At 45.3% G+C, this 24,197-nt stretch overlaps 1 protein-coding gene across 3 annotated transcripts in view; it reads right to left on the minus strand.

Moving 5' to 3' along the window:
- Nucleotides 1-14,155: 14,155 nt before the first annotated feature.
- Klf7 (Kruppel like factor 7) overlaps nucleotides 14,156-24,197 on the minus strand; it is an 82,112-nt gene continuing 72,070 nt past the window's right edge. For all 3 annotated transcript variants that reach the window (XM_041631859.1, XM_041631858.1, XM_041631857.1), the window contains exons 3-4: nucleotides 20,358-20,481; nucleotides 14,156-14,575 (exon numbers count right to left, since the gene is read on the minus strand). In XM_041631859.1, coding sequence (XP_041487793.1) covers nucleotides 14,538-14,575; nucleotides 20,358-20,481 — 162 coding nt within the window. In that variant the 3' untranslated portion in view covers nucleotides 14,156-14,537. The remainder of the gene's footprint in view (nucleotides 14,576-20,357; nucleotides 20,482-24,197) is intronic.

Raw genomic sequence — 24,197 nt, forward strand, 5'->3', positions numbered from 1 at the left:
AGCTCCAGAAGGATAAACGTATGTCCCTGGCCATCCGTGAGCCACAGAGCTGAACCTGGACTATCAGATTCTTTCTCCCGGGAAACTGGAATCGGGGGGGGGGGGGGTCCCCAGATTCAGTTTCTGTGGGAGCCAGGTGACAGGTCATGCCAGGAAAGAAACCGAGTTATTTGGGAGGAATTATGGTGAAGCTACGTTGCACCATATGCAAGAGATGAGGAACCAAGGGAGTTGTGAGAACTAGAAATGAGGTGTGGGAGGGAGGAAGAGGGAGGGAGGAAGAGCAGGAGGGAGGAAGAGAAGGAGGAGGAGAGGGAGGGAGGGGGAAGGGGAAAGAGAAAATTCCTCAAATTCCCACAAGTGCTATTTTTCCCACAGTAGCTTTTCTGCACCCCCAATCTCTGCACCTTTTTCTTAACCCTTGATACAACTGTAGCATTTTTTTTTTTTTATTTTTATCAGAAAGGGAAGGCTGACTTCTAATTCAGAGAAAAGCAATGGGACAGAGGATGCCTTGCTCTGAGCCAGGTGGACAGGTGTTGGAAGGCATGCCCCTTTGAGAACAAGGGAAACAAAACAGGCTGCAGAAGAATAAGAGAAGCAGAAACAACAGGGTGTGGGGAAGGCCACCCACCCGGGGGGGAGGGGAGGATGGCTGACTTCCAGACACCCATTGACTCCCTGCCCAGCCAGTTGCATTTTCCATGCCCCAGAGTCAATCAGCTGCTCATCACGGCTGCGCAGGGAGCGCATCAAAGGGATTTAATAATGGTTGGCAACTGTCAAATTACATTGAATCTAAACCAAATTCCAGACATTTAGGGCTGCACAGTCATTAACAATCAATTAATGCACTCACTTTTCAGTCAAAGCATTTTCATGCCTCTTCCTTTCCAGGGCCAGGAAGCCCGTTCTGCCTGGTCCCTCGGCACAGTGGCAGAGCAAGGCATGGAGCTGGCTTAGTCAGCGGAGGAACAATTGAGTCCCTGTGCTCACTGCGGCTCTGCTTTCCCTGCTTGTTCTCCCAACAGAATTTTTCAGAAGGAAATGTTTCGAATTCGTACATTCCGTCCTGCAAACGACCTGGGGGGGGGTGGGGGTAGAAATTGGTCATTTTCCTCTTTTATGGGAAAAACACAGGGGCATAAAAAGGAAAAATGTAGAGGCTCATCCATAACCGTTTTCTCCAGTGGGGAAACTGAGGAGTCCCTGTATGGAAAAGGCAGGTCCACCAAGCTCAGGGGAGACAGTGCTATGAACGCTGTCTCCTCCCCTGGCTCAGGGGTAGGCGCAGCGGGATCCCATCCCAGGAGCCCTTAACACCGACCACAGAACAAGGCCTTGCTCTATTGATTACCACGTATCTGCCTCACCCTTCCCGTTACGAATTAGCTCAGGTTTACTGCATGTCCTTTCTGTTCCCCAAGTCACCCACACCATCCCCGTCATGCAGGTCAGGCGAAGGAGAGAGGCAAGAACTGGCATCTAAGCATTTTAAGGAAGAACATCCATAATCCCATAATTTCCTCTCTGCTCGTGTTTTTCTGTTGGGGCTTCCAGAGAGGTTATTTTTAGAGAAATTTTCTCAGAATACAGAGAAGCCCATATTCTCCAGCCGTGACACACAGTCCTTCCCCTAGTGTGACTGGGAACATTTGGACATAGAACTGGACTAAGTTCCAAATACTTTGTTGACAGACATACTTCAAGCTCTTTCTAACATGGGGTTCTTTCCAGTGCTTGGTCTCAGGTTTCTTTGGATGGTGAAGGGAGAGGCAGAGGTTTAAAACCTTACAGGACTTGACAGAGTGCCACTGGCTCCTCTGCAGCCCAGGATGGGCCTCAAACTGTGATCTTATTCCCCAAATGGGTGAGCCCTTCAGATTCAGTGTTCCTGGCACCCCACTATGGCTCAGTCAGAGCACATCACTGCTGCATAGAGCGCTGGCTGCCAAGTGCAAACAAGGCAGTTGGAACAAAGCCAACAACATGAAAATGCATCTCCTCAAAGAATTGTGACCACAGAGGCTCATGCCGAGAAAAGACCCAGAGAGGGGGTGGGGACCGGACTTGGATGAAGGTGCCTGTCACCAAGACTGAAGATAAGATTTTGGTCCACAGAACCTATACAGCAGGAGAGAACTGATTCCCAAAAATTCTCCTCCTCTCATCCATACACCACACACACACAAACACACACACACACACACACACACACACACACACTTGAAAATGATTGAATCTGGTAAAAAATGCAAAGGAAAAGACAGGTTTCACTTCAGCACATCCTCCGAGAGACGTACCACAGCTGCCTACTGAAGTCACCCATACTAAGGGATATGTGTGGGGCGTGAGCGGATTGTCTTCTCTGTCACAGGTGCCTAGTGACAGCTGCACTAACCTAGCAAAATCTCAATTGCAGCTCTTTGCAAAAGCATATTTTCACAGAACAAAACTATAAAAAATACTTACTTACCTACAAAAATCTTATTTGTTTTATAATCTCTATATCAGTGTTTCTGACTCTGGGGAGCTCTCCTGTTAAACCACCCTCGCTGAGCCCATAGCTCTAAGTCCTGGCCATCGAGGTCTAAATTGAGTTGAAACGAAACAGAAAATGGCACTTCTAAAGCGAAGGCTGATCAAGTCTAATGTTTGTGGTCACTGGTGCCCACTCCAAGAAACAGTGCCCACAGTCGGCTTCTGCATCCATTTGAACAGAGGTTGGTTTCTGCTTGGGGACGTTTTCAGGTAAGCCAAAGCCGGCCCTGCAGTGGTGGAAAGGACTGCAAATGACAGGAAGTGGTTTCCATCTGGCCATGTTACAGCCCTGTCTTTCTAGAACTCAGCAGATAACTGTTCTACTATCATGTACCTTTTATTGTTCACATGCGGTAAGGAATATTGAAATCTATATGACGGACTTATATATTCTAAACAGCAGACTCACTGTCTGGCATAACAGTGCCTCGTATATGAAGATGTGCTGGAATCTTCCCTGTGCTTTTCCATTTTATGGCTATACCTTGAGAAAGCAGAAGACCAACTAAATGCATTCTTTACTTATAACCATCCTAACTGTGTTGAAAAATAGAGATAGTGACTTTTATCGAGGAGGAAGAAAGGAGTATGAAAAAACCCCCAGGAAAGATGGGCCGCGACATTGGGACCACCCTAGAGAAGAAAGCTCAATGTGGGCTCTGGAACGGGCTCCTCTCAGAGTGACATGCAGGCAGAAAGAGGAGTGAGAAAGGTCAGCCAGAAGAAGAGAATAAATGCAAACAGAATGAAACAGCAGCAAACAAACAAAAAGCAGGATTCCAAGATGAGGAGCAAAAGGTGCTAAGAGCTCCCAGAATCAAAGACCAGGTTTAAGTTTTGCCGTTATTTAGTATAGTTACCCAGCACTTTGTACCTTCTTCCCCGAGGTCACCAGAGCGTGGAAATATTGCCTGCACATCTTGTTTCTAGCAGCTGGGCCTCTCTGAGCAGAGATTGTGTAACTGCAGCTCACATACTTCTCAAAATAGTTTGCAGTTTTAATGACAAGAGCAGTATAGATTGTGGACCAACAGAAAACTCACCATCACCGCTGTGGCTCTGATGTTATTTAAAGTCCTCAACAGTGTCTTTAAATACACCCCCAGGGGCTCAATCATCCTCATCAGCCAAGAGAGCCTGCTGACTTTATATCCAAGAGACTCAATTGGAAGTTAGTTGTCACGTCAAAGAGCAGGCAAACCCAGCCGCATGAGAGGCACATGCAATTTCCATGGTTATTTATCCAGCCATTTACTAGCAGCTATTTCTTGAGATCAGCTCTGCAGACCCAGGTTCCTGGCAATTCTTCATTTTGATCACACAGAAGACTTTACTGGGGACAAATACTGCTTCAGTCCCTTGATTTCCTCTGGCTGCCCCATGGCCTGGCAGTAACGGGCAAGGTGTGGCCTGCCTGGCAGCTTACATCTCCAGAGTCGGCTACTGCTTCAGTTTCTTTCCTCTTACCTATAATCTCCACACGTCTCATTGTCTCATTGCTTTCATGTACAAGAATAAACTTGTTGGGCTGGAGAGATGGCTCAGAGGTTAAGAGCATTGCCTGCTCTTCCAAAGGTCCTAAGTTCAATTCCCAGCAACCACATGGTGGCTCACAACCATCTGTAATGAGGTCTGGTGCCCTCTTCTGGCCTGCAGACATACACACAGACAGAATATTGTATACATAATAAATAAATAAATATTAAAAAAAAGAATAAATTTGTTTATATTAAGGTGCATTCATATTAAGCATGGGTAAGACAGAAAGAGTTGCCTCTTTTGGGCTAGTTGGGGATATGAACTAGGAAGACATTAGGCAAAGTATACATATCTAATAGTAGGACAGGGGACAGGAAAGATCTGCGGTACGATTAGGAAAGTATTTAGGAGACCGAGTTGTGTGTCTCTGTACATGTGTGGGTGCAGGCTAGAGACCTCGGAATCATGGCATGAAGGTGAGCCCATTTTGAAAATGAGCCTCCTAGAATGCAATGCTTTCCAGGCACTGACTGTTGACCCTGGAGCAGGAGTAAGGGAGAATCTGCTGCCGCCTCTTACGTGAGGCTCCACTCCCAGGCTAATGGCGCAACCTACATGGGAACCCACCGTGAGGATGTCCAGACAGGTAGTCTCTCAAGAAGGGAAAGTGAGGCAGAGCACACACAGCTGTCTCAGCTGCAAGAGCGCTGTGTCCTGACGTAACCTCCCAGGCATCAAATCAGACTTTATTAAATCTTCACAGGCACTTACCTTTAGAATCAATTTGAAATGTGCTCCAAGGCGAGGCTCAGGGACTCAGCAGTCAGCTAAAGGGAAAAGGGGCAGCAGACACTTCAGAGAGAGGGCCACAAACAGTGTCTCTCAAGTACCAAACGCAGCAATTGGGCATTTTAATGCAATTCAAAGATGGGTAGTTATATTCTGAATTATTTACTTATCTTCATTTATATTTTAAAAGAAAATAGTTATCAAGCCAATGATCTGGAAATGGTTTTGCTTAATACAAAACTAAAATTTATACCTAATGTCTTAAAAGCACTTTGATGGGCAGAAAATTAGTGCAAAGATATCACAGGGCTCCTGAACGGCACACTGAAGTAGCTCAAGTTGAAGGACCATGGTCAAGACCATCAGAACATGGCGGCCTATCAACACCCTTGGGCTGACTTCATTGTGCAAGGAACGTGCTGTGTGAACTTGGGCAAGGTGGAATCTGCTAAACTCTTGACTCAAGCGGTACAGTGGCACTGGCAGACATCTCCAAGGTGCTCTCCTACCTACCACGTGACAACGCTAACTACCATGCAGGAAGCCTTCTGTGGGAAGTGGAGAGGAAGCAAGGAGATGGAATGAGTGTTGCATCAGGCAACACTTGGTTTCCCTAAAGCAGGGAAGGAGAAAGTAAATGTATTAGATTAGGAAGCAAGGAACGGTGGCCACCTCTGTCTCATGTGTAATGTGGCATCAATACAATCAAATGTCTTCCTAAGGCATTTCCTTTACTTATTTTTATTAATCATTTTTAACTTTAAAAAATAGCATATATCCTAATATAATACCATTTCAAGAAAAAAGCAAAGGTACAAAAAAGATACTTCTGTTTGGAGGTAGAAGATTGTAGATTCTGTTTATGTTGATGATGAAATTCTAGAATAAATTTTGAATAAACAATAATCATTGTTAAAAATAGCATATATTTATTATAGAATGTGATGTTTTGAGTTGCATGGTGGACCACTCACTCCAAGCAATCTAGTTAACATATTCTTTGACATACTTACCTATTTATTTGTCTATTGTGATGAAAACACTTACAGTCTATTCTGTTTGTGATTTTCAAGAACACAATTGTTTGGAACTGGAGAGATGGCTTAGCCATTAAGATGATCGCTGTTCTGCTTCTAAGAATTCAACATTTTAGGATTCACTCTATAAATGACACCTTGCAGTATTTGTCTTTCAGTGTGACCATTTTCTCTACTTAAGAGAGCAAATGTCTAGGATGGCGGACAGTGACTACTCAGTCTTGACAGACTGCTGGATGCAGCTGTGGGAAAGAAAAAAAATGTCTGCAAACAGAAATCTTGGCCTCCCATTCTCTTGTAGATTTTTTGGACCATTTCATCATTTAAAAATAGGCTTTGGTTGTATTTATAGCTACAGCAAACTCAGATAGACTTTTAAAAGGTGATGAAACTCAAGCCAGTTAAGACTGACAGCTTTAAAACTATCAGCTAAAACATTGAGAGTTGGAGATGAAGCTGGCTCATCGCAGATCAACCAGAACCCATGTCTAGTTGGGAGTTAGAAATTACAGCCATCTCCTCTTCTAAATCTGTGAGTGGGAGATGAGCTACAAAACACTAAATATTTATCAATTCCATCGAACTCTGTAGTCCACTATTCTCAGGCGGATACACAAACTCGGACTGCAGCAACCTGTTCACATTCCTCATGCCCAAGGAGAGCCAGGCTGCACGCTCAGACTACTGCTGGGTTCCAGTTGTAGTTTTTGATTTTTGATTCATTTATTTAAGACATTCCTAATCTCACTTATCTGATCTGCTATTTCACAAGAAGATAGATACAGAAAATGTCAAACAAAAACTCTGCCACAACCAAAGAGGGCAAAGATCACACGCACACACACATACATATATACATACATACATACATACTACTACTACTCTACATAAAGTATAGTTTTTTAGTGCCAGGGAAGTAAAGCCTGGAGACTGGAGCTGTCCTCAAATTTATACTCCATAAAATGGATGCTCAAGAGCCAGCAAGACAGGTCAGTAATTAAAGGAGCTTGTCATTAAGATTGACCAGTCAAATTCAATCTGAGACTCTGAGACATACATGGTAGAAGTGACTCCTGAAAATTGTCCTCTGACCTACAAACACACACACCAATATAATTTTTAAAGGGATATTCAAAAGGTTGTGGTATGGATAATCCACATTTCAACTGATTCTATGCAAAATTGTGTCTCTAAAGAAGGGCCCTTCTGTCGTCCAGAATATTCCCTGTGTATCTCATCTCCTTATGCCATACAGATTAGATTTACCCTCTCTTGTCAGCACTCCAGCCCAGGGCAGGCTGTCAGTCATTTAAAGTGTCCAGTGTGATACCTTATCATAAGGCAACAACGTAGACTAGCAAGCCTTGCCACAAGCAATGCTGCAAAGCTACCTTTTCCCCTTCTTGCTGAGAGAAGTTTCCAAAGAATGCTTTTGGTTATGAGAATTCAATCATTCACCTGCAGGAATTCTGCAGGTCTAGTGCTGTGCCTTCCCTCACAGGGTCGACACTGCCTGTCTGGGCTGCTTCCCTGCACAGAGGTGGTAGCTGAGAAGCATTCCCATCTTTCTGGCAGCTCCCACCCCACTCCTCAGTTCACTGTCCAGGAAGCACTGGCTGTGTTCCTGTGCAGGCTCAGTCCCTGCAGTCATGGTTTCTAATGTGGACACTTACTGAAATTTTCTCCGCCAGCTTTCATGACGAGGGATAGCGGTTTTAAGCCATCATATCCATTGCAGGAAACCCAAACCATGAAAAGAAAGCCCCAGTAGCTGTGTGTCCCATGGGACAGAGTGCTTATTGTTGGTTTGGCTAATAATACTGTTGCCCTGGGGGAATGGCAGGGTAAGAGAGCTGGGGTCACACTGCAGTTGGATCTTCCACCTGACGTCCTATCTTGATGCTCCCTCTAGAAGCCTGGCACAGAAGCAATGTCAGTCGTTTCTTCCTTCCGAGATTCTCTCCGATTTCTCCTCTCTCTTGCTTTCTGGGGTACTTGAACCTGCATCTGTGGAGTCACTTGAGTTCTCCCGCCCTGCTTAGCCATCCCCGCCCCTTCTTACCCACTGCTGCGGTGCACACCTCGGGGATTCCCTCTTCCCGGGCCCCTTCAGCCCTTCTCCACACACCGCCTCAAATGATCTTTTCCAAACACATTTCTGCTTAACGGCAGTACAGAGCAAACTGCCCCTTTTCCCTCATCAAATAACCTGCTTTCAACAAGCCTCTCCAAGCTCCCTAAACAAACAGCATCCCATAATCGACCTCATTCTAAAATATTGCTTTTCATAACCTCCAAGCATTTGCTGTTTCTCCTTTACTTCACTGAAACCATGAAGTGCACACACACACACACACACACACACACACACAGAGAGAGAGAGAGAGAGAGAGAGAGAGAGGAGCGACACCTTTTTCCTCCCCTTCCCCAAGAAAGAAAAGTTATATGAAGATTATAAGGAGCCATTTGCATCTCCTTGATGATATTTTCCCTAATGAAATGAGTTGACGGAGACTCCAGTGAACCATCCCAAGGCCAAACACATTCTACTGTTTATTACACATATTACATTCTTAAATAAAAATGCGTCACATAACATTTTTGCATAGATATCTTACAATATACCAATTTAAAAAAGAATTATGAAACAGACCAGTAACAAAAATAAATTTTTTCTTCATTAATAATTTTGTAACATTAACATACCACCATCATATAATACAAATAATAGTTTTAAATCTTAAGACTTTTGTACAGCAAAAAAACTTGACAAAGTAATATATTTATATATATATATAAAAAGCTTAAAAAAAATAAAATGTCAAAAAAAGGCATAACCGAGGGCTATAAGACTGGGTACTTCTGTGATATATTATAAATACCAGAGAAGGCCTGAGAGAATGTGACGGGGAGGTGGGGGGAGGGGAGGGGCTGGGAGCAAGTCTTTCCAAACACGCTTGTTAGACACGTCCAGCAAAACGAAAATGTATAGTGCAAAATTAAATTTCTTCAAGCAACTGTGAAGAAGATAATAGAGAGTCGAAACAAAAGTCATGGTGGCCGGGGAGGCATGTGTTATGAGCAGGGATGCCGGTGCAGGGGTGTGGTGGTGAGGGGAGGGAGGGAGGGAGGCTCCAAAGACATTAAACATTTATTTTTGCCTCTGTGCTAGCAAGGAGATCTTGGCCCTAACAGGTGTGTTTTCCCTCCCTGGAATGGAGCAGAAGTGAAAATGAAAGAAATCGAACTGTCTGAGCTTGGGTTAGGAAATGCATGCTGGGAAACAAAACTAAGAACCATCCATGAGCCCCCGAGTCTTCAGGACCTGATTTACAGAAAGTGTTCTGCCTCTGGTCCCAAGGGCTAGGATTAAAATGTCCCCTTTCCCCACCCACTGCTCCTCCCCTGTACAAGGAACTAACTCCCAGTGGTGTGTTTTTTTATTTACTGGCGTTATAAGCATTCATCCCCCCAAAAGAGATTAGGCACTGGTGGCTACCCCTCTTATACCTCAGGAGCCTGTTTTCCTTCTGTGAAGGTGTGGTACATGCATGCGCACACCCAGGAAAGCGTGTGCACACACACCACCTTCATTATTCTGACGTGGGGTCCTTTTTATGGCAGTAGACAGAAGCTGGGGTCAGAGCTCACAGTTGAAAAAAATCGTATAAACGGTCCCCAACCAAGAACACATCAACCTTCCCTCATGACCACAGAGAGGGAGCCCTGTTTTGAAAGAGTATATCTTGTTAGGGATATTTCTGAAGTAACAGCCTGGATTTCATTCTTGTTTTGGATACCTGTTTCCCAAGGACTTACACGCAGATACAGAACACCTGAAGAATACAGTACTATAGTGAAAAGATGCACAGAAAGTTAACTGCAGCTTAGTCGTCCCCTTTCTGGGATCTGGTAGAGGAACCAGGAGAGGAGACTTAAGTGTTAAAAACAAGAAACCCTGAAGCCCCAGGCATTAGTGATGAGACACCACATTTCATAGAAACAGAGTTTGCTTTCTTTGACATATTTCTGTTGTCCATCTCAAAAGCTTCCAAAGATCCTCAAAGAGAAAAAGAGGCCACCAGAAAGGCAGCAAACTATACCCAGGCTGGGCCCTTAAGTTCCAAATTAAGTAAGTGTCACCCATGTTCCCGAAATGCACCCTGGGCACTCAGAACTAGGTATCCGCCTGCCCCAACTTCTGCCACTTCTAGAAAATTTAAGGGAAAGCTTTTGTGAATTTATTTCAGCCAGGTACTACTTCCTAAATTTCCACTCGGTCAATATTTTGGGTGCAAAATTTCAGCCATATGGTGACATGAGGGCTTTCGTTTCTTTGTTTTTAAAGGGGAGAAAGCAGACTGACTAGTGTACTCAAATGGGCCGTATGCTCCCCACCTTTGTCCTTTTGGAGGAACGCACGCAAAAGAGGAGTAAAAGCTGTTTTTATTTTGACATTATAAAGTGACCAAGAAGTTGTCACCCAGAACTCTTAAGAACCATTGCTGAGGTTAGCACTGGCAATGTGTTTCTTTGGGCTTTCCCAGGGGAGGAGGCAGGAGTGGAGGCTGCAGACAGGAAGTTCTGAATGCATGGGTTAGCCCCAACTCCAACCCCAGTTGTTTTCCCTTGAATGCAAATAGACAGGGATCATTTGGAAGCTTAGCCCATATTCAAGTCCCCCAAATAAGCTCTTCTCTGATTTCAAAGAAGATTTAAAAAAACAAAAACCAACCAAACAAAAAACCCCTAAGAACCCATTCTGCTCATCAGGCATGAGGTTGGCTGTCTTTTTACCCTGTTATCATCAGGCAATCGAAGATGGAAGGGGGTAGAGGAGGTGTGCGTGGGGAGGTGATGGCAGGGAGAGGAGTGCTGGGAGGATTTTATGAAGGAATTTGGAAAGGAAGGGGTAAATGGCCAGCATGAAGGTCATTTTGGGGTCTCCAATATTTTTACAAAAATGCAGCTTTATCATGGAATCCAAACATCTCTTTTTTTCTGGACCAAATGCTCATCACCATGAGCATGAAGCTGGGCCAGTGAGCCGACAGTGGGACCGGAGGCCAGAAGCAAGGAGCAGCATAACAAAGTCAGGTCTCCACATCCCTGACGTTGTGTGGACGAGAAAGAGGCGTCACTTGAAGCAAAGGAAATCGCTGGTGGCTTAGAAACACATCTTCTACACAGCCAACTCTGGACCCTGGATAGAGCCCTCAAGAGGACAGGTCTGTCCTTTCAAATTTTAGACCCCTTGGACTGTTAGGAGGTAATGTTTTAAACTCTGAAAGAGATTTTGTGATTGAAATGTCCATTACGTCATTCTAGATAACCAGTCCTCTTGGGAGCAAAATATGTTGAGGTTTTTTTCTTGGAAAACCTGCTTCCCCCTCCCCCCGAAAGGTTTCAAGAGACCACCTCTGCAATTTGAGAAAGGACAGATGGTTTCTCTACAAACCTATTTCCAAAATGTCCAAGGGCTGCCCGCTTCACGCTGCAGACTAGATATCCTCCACAGGTGTCCACGGGGCTAGAGAAGAAGAGGTTCAAAGCCACGCGCTTAGCACCCACCAAATTCTCAGGCTGATTCCCACAGTCAACAAAGGACTCTGAAGCAAGCAAGCACCATCATGGCATCTCAGTGCACCATGCTCCAAGAGGGCAGGAGCAGATGACAGAGGACCTCACTGATACAAAAGAGAAATTACCAAACATTTCAGACACCAAAGAGGACCAAGGAGCCTTTGTTCTGCCACATTCAAATGAAACCACAGATGACAAGAGGGACAAATAGCAATGATTACTCTTTTGTGTATTTTTTTCACTTTTTTCTTTTTCTTTTTTTTTCCTTTTCTTTTCTTTTTAAATAGAGCCTTGCAATGGTCAGTACAAAATTTAAATTAAGCACTATAAACCTTAGTAATAACATTTTGAGAGCAAGAGCAGCCCCAGCCTTGGAGAGAACATCTGTGAATCGTGACAGCCACGGCTTAATGCCGTCCCTGGCGTGTGCGTGCATTCATGCTAGAGGCTGCTGGAGAAGGAAAAAAAAGGAACAAACCAACAAAATCTGGGTAAAGTTTCATCTAGTGCACTGACTGGAGGCGCTACAGTTCAATACAGCTGAGGTTCAAGGTCCCTCAGACATCCTTCACCCAAAGAGGATGCACCGCACATTCAAATATAATCCCACGGTGTGCCCTGATGGACTGGCTGCAAAATGCACTCCAATGTAGTAGAGATTGAGATTGTCAGTAAGCAGAGCTCCAGGAAGTAAGTCATGTCCGCTTTTAAATCTTTGGAATGAAAGAGATTTCTATTTTCTTTAATACCCTCCAACTAACATATACATAATTGCTTCTGGCAAATGGAGTGTGTGTGTGTGTGTGTGTGTGTGTGTGTGTGTGTGTGTGTGTGCGCGTGCGCGCACGTGTGTGTTTTAGGGTGCTTTCCTTTCTTTTTTTTTATTATTTATTTTTGGTCTAAATTGAAAAAAAAAAAAGTAAAAGAAGAAAGAAAATTCTAAAGGCCAGACCTCGAAATGCTTCAAGTGGTCCCACTGGAAGCTATAGCATTTGTGACAAGGAGGTCCTTTCACTCTCGGGCGAGCAGATTCAACAGTGAAACAAAAGTTGTAGAAAGCTGAGAACCCAAGTGCCAAGGATCTTGAAGGTTGCTGTCATGTGTGTTTGTGTTGCTTATATTATTATTATTATTATTTCCTTTAAAAGACTTCAGTTTTGCATCCCACGTATGTATGGGGTGGCCCTTTAACAGTCAGTGAGTGAAGCAGTCAGAGGAAAGCAGGAGGGAGCCGGCTGGGATGAAGGAGCAGCCACCATGTGTGGACCAAATGCCATTTTGTCTGTTAGACATGTCTTGAAGGGATGGTCCCAGAATATACAAAATATACAATCTGCCCTAATAACCACCCCGCTTGCTTGCATAGGACATTTTATGGTCCTAAAGGCAGTCTTTGGAGTTTAGGCCAGTGCCAGCTAGCTGAGAATTCAGGAAGATAGAGACCAACATTGGGTGTGTGTGTGAGAGAGGCAGGTGAGCAATATAACCCCTTGGAGTCAGCTTTTGGAGTAAATATGAGGCCTCTGTTGATCCTGGGTGCTTTAGGTCACAAGTCATGGTGGGCCTAGCCAAAAGAACCAGCTCCCCCTCCCCCAAAGAAAGCCCCCTATCCCCCTAGACACATCACAAGAGAGACACTTCCATCCTTCCGTAAACGGACAACCTTCATTCCCACAATGGCATGTTGGAGAATGTATTTAACAAGTGGGTACCACGAGCTCAGTGGGTAAGAGGGAAGGGATGGGATGATGTTTTGTGATGCCTCTCGACTTGGAAGGCATCCTCAGATTCCCCACTCCTGGAAAAGAGTGATATTTTTGGCTTTTTTGTCAGGTCATAACCCAGAGTTAGATTAAGTATGCAGCTGCCCTTGGAGACTAGCGACATCTACGCTGTAACTGGTTCTAGGGTAGTCATGGCAGCACAGGAGCTGCTCCCTGTGAACGGAGGTCATCACGCCTCAAGGAGGGAGGAGAGAACTGGGATGTCCCGTCTGATTGGCTGCTTCGAGAGCTGGACATCCAGGTGCTGCGAGAGTCCCGGAGAGGTTTAGTCCATGGAGAAAAGATAAAACATTTAAGCTTCCAAATAAGCTTTTTTTCAAGTTTCCGTTAGCAAAAAATCAGAGAGATTAAAAAGAAAAACTCTAGCACTGGCAAGAAGGGTGAGGCTCAAGGGGTACACTGTGACTTGTCATCAAGGACTTTATTCTCTTGGCCACTTTGCAGTCATGCTAGAAGTTTCCAGAATCCCTAGTGCATATGATGTGCGAGAGTCAAAAAGATAAGAAAAGAAAACTCCTCCCTTGAGAGTGAAGTCTAGAGAGATGCAGGCCAGAGAGGTGTAAGATGGGAATCCACAGGCTGCTGCCGTTAAGCCGTTGGTACCGACTCAAAAGAGCTCAAGGGTCCCAAGGAGAACCCAAACCAAACGACAGTTCTGGGAGGAAGCGTGACGCACGGAATAGCAGGACTTTTCACACACAACGGACAAATAAACCAGGAGTTAAGTTTGGCTACCAAACTGCAATTTGGTTTGCTAGGTCAATTCCCCCAACTATTTAAAAAGAAACGTTAGCGCTACACGTACGCAACCAGGAGATGTTGAATTCTCTTATAACGTTGCACTGAGAAGCAAAGTTACATAAGCCCCTTGCACCGCCGGCCGGCCACCGTGGAGACGTCCACGTTCGTCTGTTCGCTTTCTTTCCATTGGCAACAGCGGAAAGTAATTCCAATAGGGGTGGAGTCAGCAGCCAGCGCCTTGCTGAGTTCACCTGGCTTCCTTCTTCCTCGTCTTCTACCATCTGGCTAGGGCAAGGCATAAGAAATACACATATATACTTTAAATATAGTTGAGTGCATGACAGTGGGTCTGTGTGTGAGGGTGTATGTATGTGTGCGTGTACATGTATGTACACAGAGGTTTGTAAGCGAGAACTTTCTTCTGCGAGGCAGTGCTCCCCGCCTGAAGTCCAGCCCTCTGCCTCAGGGCATCTCCTACGGACACTGGCTGATGCCATGGCAATTCTGGCCTTTATGGTGTTTTGTTGTTTTTGTTGTTGTTGTTGACTCTTGTTTTTGTTTTGTTTTGTTTAGATATGTCTCTTCATGTGGAGAGCAAGATGGTCAGACCTGGAGAAACACCTAGAACAATAAACAATAGGCATGTTAGAGAGGCCCAGCTGCTTCTATCACTTTACCAAATGGTCAGTCTTAAAGAGAGACCACACCCATGAATTATGGAAAGATGAAGAAGTGTACTGGAGAAGTCACTAGGGTCAAACTGCTTCAGTTCAAACCCAAGCTCTTCCAGGAGCTGTGGGGCTGACAGATGCTCACTGTAGCTCACGGCCTTGCTCACAGCATTAAACCAAACCAGTGTTAGACTATCACGTCACATGGAGTAAGATGTCAATGCACACTAACTGTTCTAATCATAACTATAATTATCGAAGATGCTTTTAGAACGTACATCACGCTCATACACTGTAAATACAGTATCGAATAATTGGCCTGTATCATCATCAGCTGGCGGAGCACTGATGTTTTGACACCCAGACTGCAGTCTCAAGCTTTACAACGAGAGCCCAGGAATGTAGTACCTGTCATTCCCACAGGGTCACACGGTATAATACTTGCACAACAGGGCAGAGAATGGAGAACAGTGTTCACAGACCGAGGAGTACGTAGGCACTGTGCCAGCATACCCTCAACACTACCCTACTGACGTCCGTCAGTCTGGGTATATGCGTCTGTCTGTTTCTGTGTGTGTTAAAGAGCTGGGCTGAGGCTACATAGGTGGGAGGAGTGAGTGGAATGGAGATGGGACTAAGGCTTTTGGACCAACACTTTGCGCAAGTTCTATAACCAAGCGCCTTCCTTGGCAAGATGCTATAGTCATCTTTACTGATAGTAGACACACGATAGTCTCTCGGGTAGAAATCCTTTTACGCTCTCAGTCGTACAAAGCTGACCTTCCTTCGAAGGTGAAAGCTGTGGCGGCAGTGATTGCTAAGCAACAGTCACATGACCCACAGAAGCCAAAGGAAGGCAGGTCTTAGTTGCTGAAATTACTGGAAGAGAGACATTCACCCTCGACTGGGAATGCTGAATTGTGAGATGAGCTTGGAGCTGCCTGTACTGCAGCTGTGGAAAAGCCGACTGGAGAAGGAAGCAGGCAGAGAAAAGGGTGAAAGGAGAGAAATCTGGATGAAATCTGAGAACCTGGATTGAACCAGCCTTAAAGGCAAACCGAATTGCACCTCCGACAATTACCTGAGCTAACCGATAACCTTTTACACTAACTTCAGTCTAACCCTGGCTGTGTGCCCTCCCTTTCTCCCTCTTTCCGTAAGCCAGCCTCTGCCTTGCCTATGGAAACATTCCTAGGCATCCCTGTAGCCTGAGATAGCCCCATCACTCAAAACCCTTGCTAGGAAATTAGCAAGCTGCCCATTCAGGTTTGCAGAATTTCCAGTCTAAAGCAAGACTTTCTTGTGTTCGTTCATTCTTAAAACAAACAAACCCAAATTCACCCTGTCCCCTGACCCCAACAGTCTCTACATCCTCTGTCTGTGCCCAGTCCTTAAATAGGTACACACCCAAAACAGGACCTAAGGAGATGATGTGAAAATAAGACAGAAAGACAATAAAAAAACTTACAGAATGGGAAAATCAGGAGGGAGGGAGCTATCTAGGCAGTCCCTCTGAACTAACTCTGAAGCAGAACAGCAATACAGCTAACTAATCTGTAGGAACTCAGTTTTTAACCTGCACAATTCCATACTGTCATGGGCCTGCCGTCTCTCCTTCCTTCTCTCCCTGCCTCCCCTGGCTTTTTTCTAGCATCTACAGGCCGCCCACACCATTTCTGGAGACTCTATCCCTCCCCTCCATCATCAAAGCGCAGTCTTTAAAAATGGAAGAGGGGGGTTGAAAGAGGCAGAGCAGCTTTGAAAATGGAGGACTGGAGTCTCCAACAATGAGTACGGGCAGCTTCTAGATCCTGGAAAAGGGCAAGAAATAGACCCCCCCCCCCGCCCCAAAAAAACCCTCTGCGGTAGAATGCAGGCTGCCAACACCTTGACCACAGCCCAGCAAGAGGGACTTACGTTGAACCTGGAAGCTACCGGCTGGCAAGGGAAGGATTTTGCAATGTAAATAAACATGAGACATCTGTGGTCGCAGGTGGCCACACCAACCAGAACATCAACCCAGAGGATCAGTGGTTAGGGTGGAATTAGGACCTGAGAGAAGACAACAGAGCAGGATCTTGGAATCCAGGACACATGATGATTTGAATTGGTGAAATGAGGAGGGGCCTCTTTGCTTTCCTTCTCGGGTCCTGGGAACATATCCCTGCTATGCAATGTTACTCAGTCACCCGTGTCCAGCTTTCCATTAGCTTCTACTATGGCAGGACATCTAGACATATATGTTCAAGTCTACGTAGCCTTATCCTCCAATCTTTCAGGAAAAAAGCCAAGTCCTTTCGCCTGGTATGAAGTACAGCTGCGTGCCAAGTGACCCAAACAAGCATCTTCATTTGCTTAAATTCCAGGAAATGTCTGATATTTAGACTCAGACCAGATTCCCCGGCATTAAGGTTTCCACTCAAATTCAATATACCTGGTTAGGTACTTAGTCAAGATGAATTTATATTTATCAATTTATACTTCCTGAGCTCTGCAGAGAAAGAGAAAAGAGGAGTAGATAAACTGAGCATCTAGAAGGGCATCTTAAATGTCAGTCATTTTAAGGTTCCCGCACCCCAGGAGGTATTCATGACACAGCAGCCTAGTGACAGTACATAGCAAGGTCTTCAGTGATTGGAATCGGTACATTGCAGAGGACTAGTCAAATCTTACAATCTTTCTTGCTAACAGTTAGGGCACTCTGAATGTATGTTAAGCCAACTGCAACCCTCTAGAGGACTTGGCGGCTGACCTAACTAATTCTTTTTATCACCTAAAGGTGTACTGCTATAGAACTAAAACGCTCGCCCTCAACTATCTAAGACCTTTATGACCACCTTGGTAGCAGGCCCACTGGGATTCTACCAGCCTGCTCCCTGTAGAACTGGAGCTCTGTTTATCCCCATCACTAGCCTCATGCGCTCTAGGCTGAGACAGGACCTCTGGCACGGATCACTTCTCGGACTAACGCAGGCTCTGTTGGATGCTGAGGATGTGATACAGTCCTCACTGGTTTTCTCTCCAACCTGAACCTGAAGCCTGGAGTCACAAAGCTCAGTGTTTTCGGGGGCCAGGCAGGGAAAGTATGTAAGCACATCGAGCCTAGTCTAACAAATGCACAACACTCCAGGACTGCCTCTTTCCACGTGTGAAAAGGCATTACGTATGAAGGAATAGTGCTCCTTGTGAGAGGAAATATCACAGGAAGTAGGATAATACCAGACAACCAATGCCGCGCTTTCACGGTGGAGAGGCAACAGGGAGTGGTGGGGACAGTACAAAAGCAATCGCCATGACAACGTCTGGGAATAGGAGCCTGTGGTGGTCAGGTACAATTGTTCTAGATAAAACTACATTTAACCATTTTAAGTAGGAGCAAAGGAAGCAAATAAATTTAATTACTTCATGTATTTTTAAAACTCACACACACAAAATAAAAATGTACATTATACATGGTGTATGTTTAAGAAAAGGGAGGCTAAATCTCATTGAGTCTCTACAGAAAAGGGGTTGAACTGCGTAATGTCTGAGGCAAAGAACAATGCATTCACACACACTGTGAAGCCAACAGGACACAGGATCCTGCTAGCAGCGGTAGATATCCTCAATGTCCAAAGGTCAAAGTCTCCTAAGGGATGGAAGCTTCCATCACTGCGGGCTTTCTGTTCATCTGCTCTGGGGCCGCACGACAGCTCTCAGACCTGTCTATTTTAGCACCCTAAGTGGTGAAATGGTAGGTACTGCCTGTCATGAGACGTACTAGCAAATTCCCACCCTTATTCCTGAGGTTGACCTAGGGCATAGGGTCTACTCAAACTCCCCCAGCGCCACGGAATCTGCGCCATCGACACAACAGACTCCACCTCCAAAGGCCACAGTGTATTTTGATGAGGAAAAGAAAGCAAATGACTCACCAGACTTCCCATTGCCGCTCTCTCCCTCACACCCAACAACAGGCTGGGAATATTTTTCTGCATCAGTCACACAAGTGGATGACTGACCGCTAATGGATCAAGTCAGGAACTCCTCAGTGAGTTGACCTGGCAATTTCCTCCTAAGTGCTCACTGGCCGCTTCTAAGCATGAGGGCAAGCCATAATGCCACCATCTCCAAGTCAACCTCAAATCCCTCAAGAGATGGGCAGGGTACCTCTGCCACTGCACTGACAACTCACAAAGATTCATCTTCATCCCAGGAGGTAACAGTGGAAAGCTCTTCACAGGCCTGTGGGCAGAGCCAACACCCACCTATTAGCTTCTTTATCAGCCAGGGCTGGGGAGGACTCAACCGGGATATGGGAATAGAGGTTGGAGATGGTGCCAAACACAGAGACACTGACTGGGACATGCTGAAGAAAAAAGAGGCTGCACTCCTGAGAGCTTCTAGGGAAAGGAATGGCTTTGGAACAAGGGCCACTTCCTACGTTGTAGACATAGCTCTCAAGGCAGTAGAAGACAATAGCCCTGAGAGGCACACTTCCTCAGGCCTGGGGGGAGGTTATCTCTGCCTCCAGGAGGCACAGGATCTTTATTTAGTTCTTAGAGTACAGAGATAAGAGGAAAATAGCCTCTTCCGGAAGAATGGGGGAGGAAAAGGAGAACTGTCCTTTGTAAGCTTGGGTTAACTTGGCAGAGCGTGGACTTCCATCTCTCCAAACTTGCAAACCCTCAGAGGAAGGTCTGGCCAGTGGGAGATGCAGGCGTAGAGCACAGGGACTGGGAGACGCAGGAAGTGAGAGAGATCTCATTTCCTCCCAAGGACGGCCAGGCCTGGGTGGACATCCTGCTCCCCCACCTGCCATCCTGCAAGCCGCTGTCCAAAGCCGAGGAGCCCTGAGGCTTTCAGGGGCTTTTATTGTATTAGAAGCATTTTTCTCATCATAACTGAGACCTTTAGTATTGCATTAAAAAGATGGTTAATTTTCTTAAGCTTCCTTTTAAACACAGAAATAGGATTAGAAGGATAACATGCTCAGATGCAAGCCCATTATTTGATTATGTCTAAACCTAATCCTGCCTTCACCTTGGCCTGCAGAGTCTCCATTTTGGGGTTTATCGGCTGATAATGCCAGGGCTGTCAGATGCTATTACTCGGTTACTATCTGTTGCTACGTGATCCTTCCACTATCAAATGCTGAAGGTTTGAAATTGAATTAAGGGTGAGTCGGGGGAGTATTGCCGTCTTTGGACCCTTAAGCATATCTTCATCGAGGAAGGAATAGTCCAGATGTCCAAAGACCAGGCCTTTCCTGTAGTAAACCATTTCCAATACTGCTTCTGAGAAAAGTCTTAGAAATCAGTCTTTCTCCCATGAATCAACCTTTTTTCCCTTCACTATGAAAGATGAGGAAAGGTGGTATGGATGATAATAAAAAGATCAAAGGGCAACCATGATGAGACATTCTATTCCCTCTTCCAGTATACTGTCATTCTCTCTCCCATCACCTCTGTGCGAGCCAGTGCTGATGTCTTCTTTGTACCCAGTGACCAGCACTAGTTCAAGGCCAATTCAGAGTAAATATTGTGCAACCAAATCGAGAACCTGAATTTAGACCATGTACGAGCATGCTGCATCTCACTTTTTTAAGCAGTAGAGAAGTAGAAGGCATGGCTAGGGCTGTGGAGCTGGGTGTGAAACAGCCCCGTGACTAGTCCCACATCATACGTGTGGACCACCCTCCAACCTACTGCACGATCTTCCTCCTCAGTCCAGCAGCTTCTAAGTGACCTTACCTGTCGCAGTGGTTGCACTTAAAGGGCTTTGCACCTGTGTGTTTCCTGTAGTGCCTTGTGAGCTCATCGCTCCGTGCAAAACGCCACTCGCATCCTTCCCATGAGCACTTGTAAGGCTTCTCACCTGCAGAAGACACAGAAGGACCATGGTCAGCAAGGAAGGACTTCACGCCTGTTCAGATTCTGCTACCTGGCAGTCAGTATCAGAAAATGGCCTCTCAGATCATTGTAGGTAGACTATGTTCCCTAATATAGAATGCCACTTTATATATATATATAAAAGCCTCCTGGTGTTGTTTTCTTTTGTTTCCTTCTTTTTTTAACCTTCAAAAGTGGCTTTACATGATCTTTGGTTCTGGGGCTGTCATTTCAGTTCCCAGAGTCAGGGCATTTCCTTCAACTGGTGAGGAATCAATTTTTATTTATTTTCTATTCCCCGGAGCACTCTGAGCCTCATGGTCCAAGCAGAAAGGAAATGTGCTATTTTCATCCGAACCACAAATGCTTCTAATTCTATTTTTCTCAAGAACCTGCAGTAAATTACCTTTTCAGTCTTTTTTGTCTCTCCCTTCCCTGCCTCTTCCCCCCGCAACCCATAGCCAGGTAGTTAAGTGATGAGAGACACCCCTCAGGCTCCCAGAACAGTGTTCCTTCCAGTAAATGTGACTGGATGGACAGACAGCAGGATCTCATCTGAGAGAAAGACAAAACTCACTTCCCAGTTCCTGGCATTTATGGGGAAAGCTCCCAGAGGTCCTAGCTGGGAGGTTCCCGTAACTCAGTGGCTCTCTTTAGAGTGTTCGCACTGGATAGCATATACATCATCACAAAATATTGCAGAAGCCGATTTGTAGAGCAAGCTTTAGCCACAGAGAAGCTGCTGAGGAACACGAAATCTGAGCACTGTGCCCAAGCGACCTTTTCACAGAGTAAATACAGATGGGGGAATATGTAAGAAAATGTGCATGGCTTTGCCTGGGGCTTTTTTTTTTTTTAACCCATCACATCTGTCATCAAATAGGACAAATATTTATCCTTCTAACTATATAGTGAGCTGGTCCTCATTAAGTAGAAAAATGTTTAAAACCCCAAATGAAATCATGACATGGAGGCCCTGCCACTGAAAAGCAGGTGAGCACAGTGGTTTGGGACTCAAAGTCAATCTTCCTGGGGTCCAGTCTTTGACCACAGGCAAGGGTAATTAATCTTGGGTGGTTGTCTAACCTTGGGCAAGTTAGGCATGTTTTCTCAGAGATAACAATAGTGTGTACCCCTAAAAGGTTTGCAAAAATTAACAATATAGCTTACATATTACGAATTAATTAGAAACAGTAGAGGCACATGGGAGACTCATATTATTGCTCAATATTATAAAATACACAATTTGAGGGCCAGGGAGATGGCTCACTAAAGTGCTTGATGCATAAGCATGGGCACATGAATAAGCAAGCATCCTGACATCCATGTGAAACAGCTGTGTACAGCTGTGCACACCTGCAGCCCGGCACTAGAGTGAGACAAGCTGATTCCTGGCATTCTTGAGCCAGCCAGCCAGCTCAACCATGCCGGGGAGCCCCAGGTTCAATGAGAGATCATCTCAAAAACCAAAGTGGTGCATGATGGAAGAAGATACCAGATGCTAACCTCTGGCCTCTGTGTTCATGAACAAACACCTGCATGCACACACAGACACAGCTGCAAGAGCACACACATCACACACACACACACACACACACACACACACACACACACACACACATATTTCGGGCCACAGAGGCTACCCCTCCAAAGTACGATGGATACAACCATCTTTCTGCGTTTTCAACAGCTACGTCTCCCAGCACGCATTTAAGAAAACATTACCAGTTACGGTAGCATTTTCCCTTTAAACTTGACTAAAAAGTGCTCACAGTTCTCTAATTTTATCACTTGAAATCAAATAAAACATGCTTGAAATTCTCCACCCCTCCCCCATTGGTTTTTTTCATGACCTGGTTTCTCTGTGTAGTCCTCCCTGTCTTAGACCTCTTTCGGTAGACCAGGCTGGCCTTGAACTCACAGAGATCCGCCTGCCTCTGCCTCCCCAGTGCTGGGATTAAAGGCGTGAGGCTCCACTGCCTACTCAAGCTTGAAATTCTTACTTCATTAAATTGTTGCTTAAGTACGCCCACTGCTTTGCAAGACACAGTGCCAAAGAGAAGAGAGACACAAATTTCTCCCAAAGGGAACCAAGAGTAGAAGGAATGGTAGGAGCCTAGGAGAAAGGATTCATTTACGGAAGTGTGTGTGCAGCAAGCAATATTGGATTTACCTTACTGATAGCTCCTGATGTGAAAAGGACATACTTGCTGCAGAGAAGCGTTAAGATTTCCCCTCAGCTTGTGAGTCAGCACACCTGTGACGTGGCTGAATTCATTAATCAGTGCCTCAATCCGTTCAATGGGAGTCAGTGGATTTATTAGTAAATCTGTTTTAAAATAATCTGTATGGTACGTACAACAGATTTCGTGGGCCAGGTACCTCGTGAATAGCCAATGAACGTCAATTCTTCCCCTAGTTCCTGTGTTTGCAGGAACTGCTTGGGAGGAAGGCCTAATCAGATGCCAATTTAAAAAGCACTGAGAGCTCATGACTCCAGACAGGCAAGGCTGGAGCCAATATGGTCAGCTTCAATGCTGAGAAACAAGGAGACAGTTGAAGTTATGGTAGCTATTCAGTATGTGGATGGAAAGAAGACCAGAGTGCTCTTCAGGTACATTCAGAATGAGAGGGATACCCTAGGAAAGCAAGCTACCCCACAGTGCCCTGTCTGAAAGACCAGTGGGCACCAACTACTTAATGCCATGGATCACACAAAAGTACATATGTAAATATGAACAAGGCACCTAAGTGCTCAAAAATTCAAAATGCCTTCCAGTCCCAAAGACCTTCAAATAACAACAACAACAACAACAACAACGACAATAATAATAATAAATCTAAAGACAGGAATTTCCTAGTTCCAGGAACCAAGCATGGTCAAATGACAACAAGGAGCTGAGGAAATACGATGAATCCCACAGCCACGGCCAATATCCACTGTTCCAGATCAATGTCACCCTGGAACTGGCTGGTCCAGCAGTGCTAACCACGTAGGGAAGGGTCCAGAAAAGACAGAGAAGAAAGGGAACAGAAGCAGGGGCACTTAGGGTTTTTGTTTTTCTCATTTCAAAGGGTTTGGTTTTCTTTTGCTGAATTCTTTAACTGTTTTGCTTCTTAAATTAAGTTTCAGTTATTTTTCCCCAAATATTGCACCTGCCTGGCTTGTTCCCTGCACGTACCAGTTGTCCTGTGCAGGAGGGTTCAGAGCCCTGGGGCTGTGACTCTGGCAGCAGGGTAGAGTGAGACAGCCTAGGCCTGCAGGGTCATTCTCCCCGCACTGTCTTGGCTGTGGTCAGGCACGAGTACAAAGGACATCTGAGTCACCTTACATTACGGTGACTCACTGACCTGTTTTTTTGGTTTTAGGTTTGTTTTCTTCAATGTCTAATCAGTTTATCTTCAAGTTACCATTTCTGCAAATACTCATTAAATGAGAAAATTTAAGTAATCATAAGAGAATTGAGCAAAATGAAGGCGCTGTGCCTGAACACAGGACTCAGAGGTCAGAGGAGCAGAAAAGACACAGGGAGTTGCAGATATACCTTCTCATCAGGACCAGGCATCAGGCTGCTGTACCTCCACATTCTGGGCCCAGATCCTTAACCAACTGTCTACTGGTGAGGCAGGTCTGTAAAATTCTTGTTAGCATTTTCACTGTGGTCAGGATAGCTTCTCCATAGACTCCAACACCTCACTAGA

Source organism: Microtus oregoni, unplaced genomic scaffold, assembly GCF_018167655.1.
Source record: "Microtus oregoni isolate MIOR12 unplaced genomic scaffold, Mior012 000038F_ref0000394, whole genome shotgun sequence".
Classification (NCBI taxonomy): Eukaryota; Metazoa; Chordata; class Mammalia; order Rodentia; family Cricetidae; genus Microtus; species Microtus oregoni.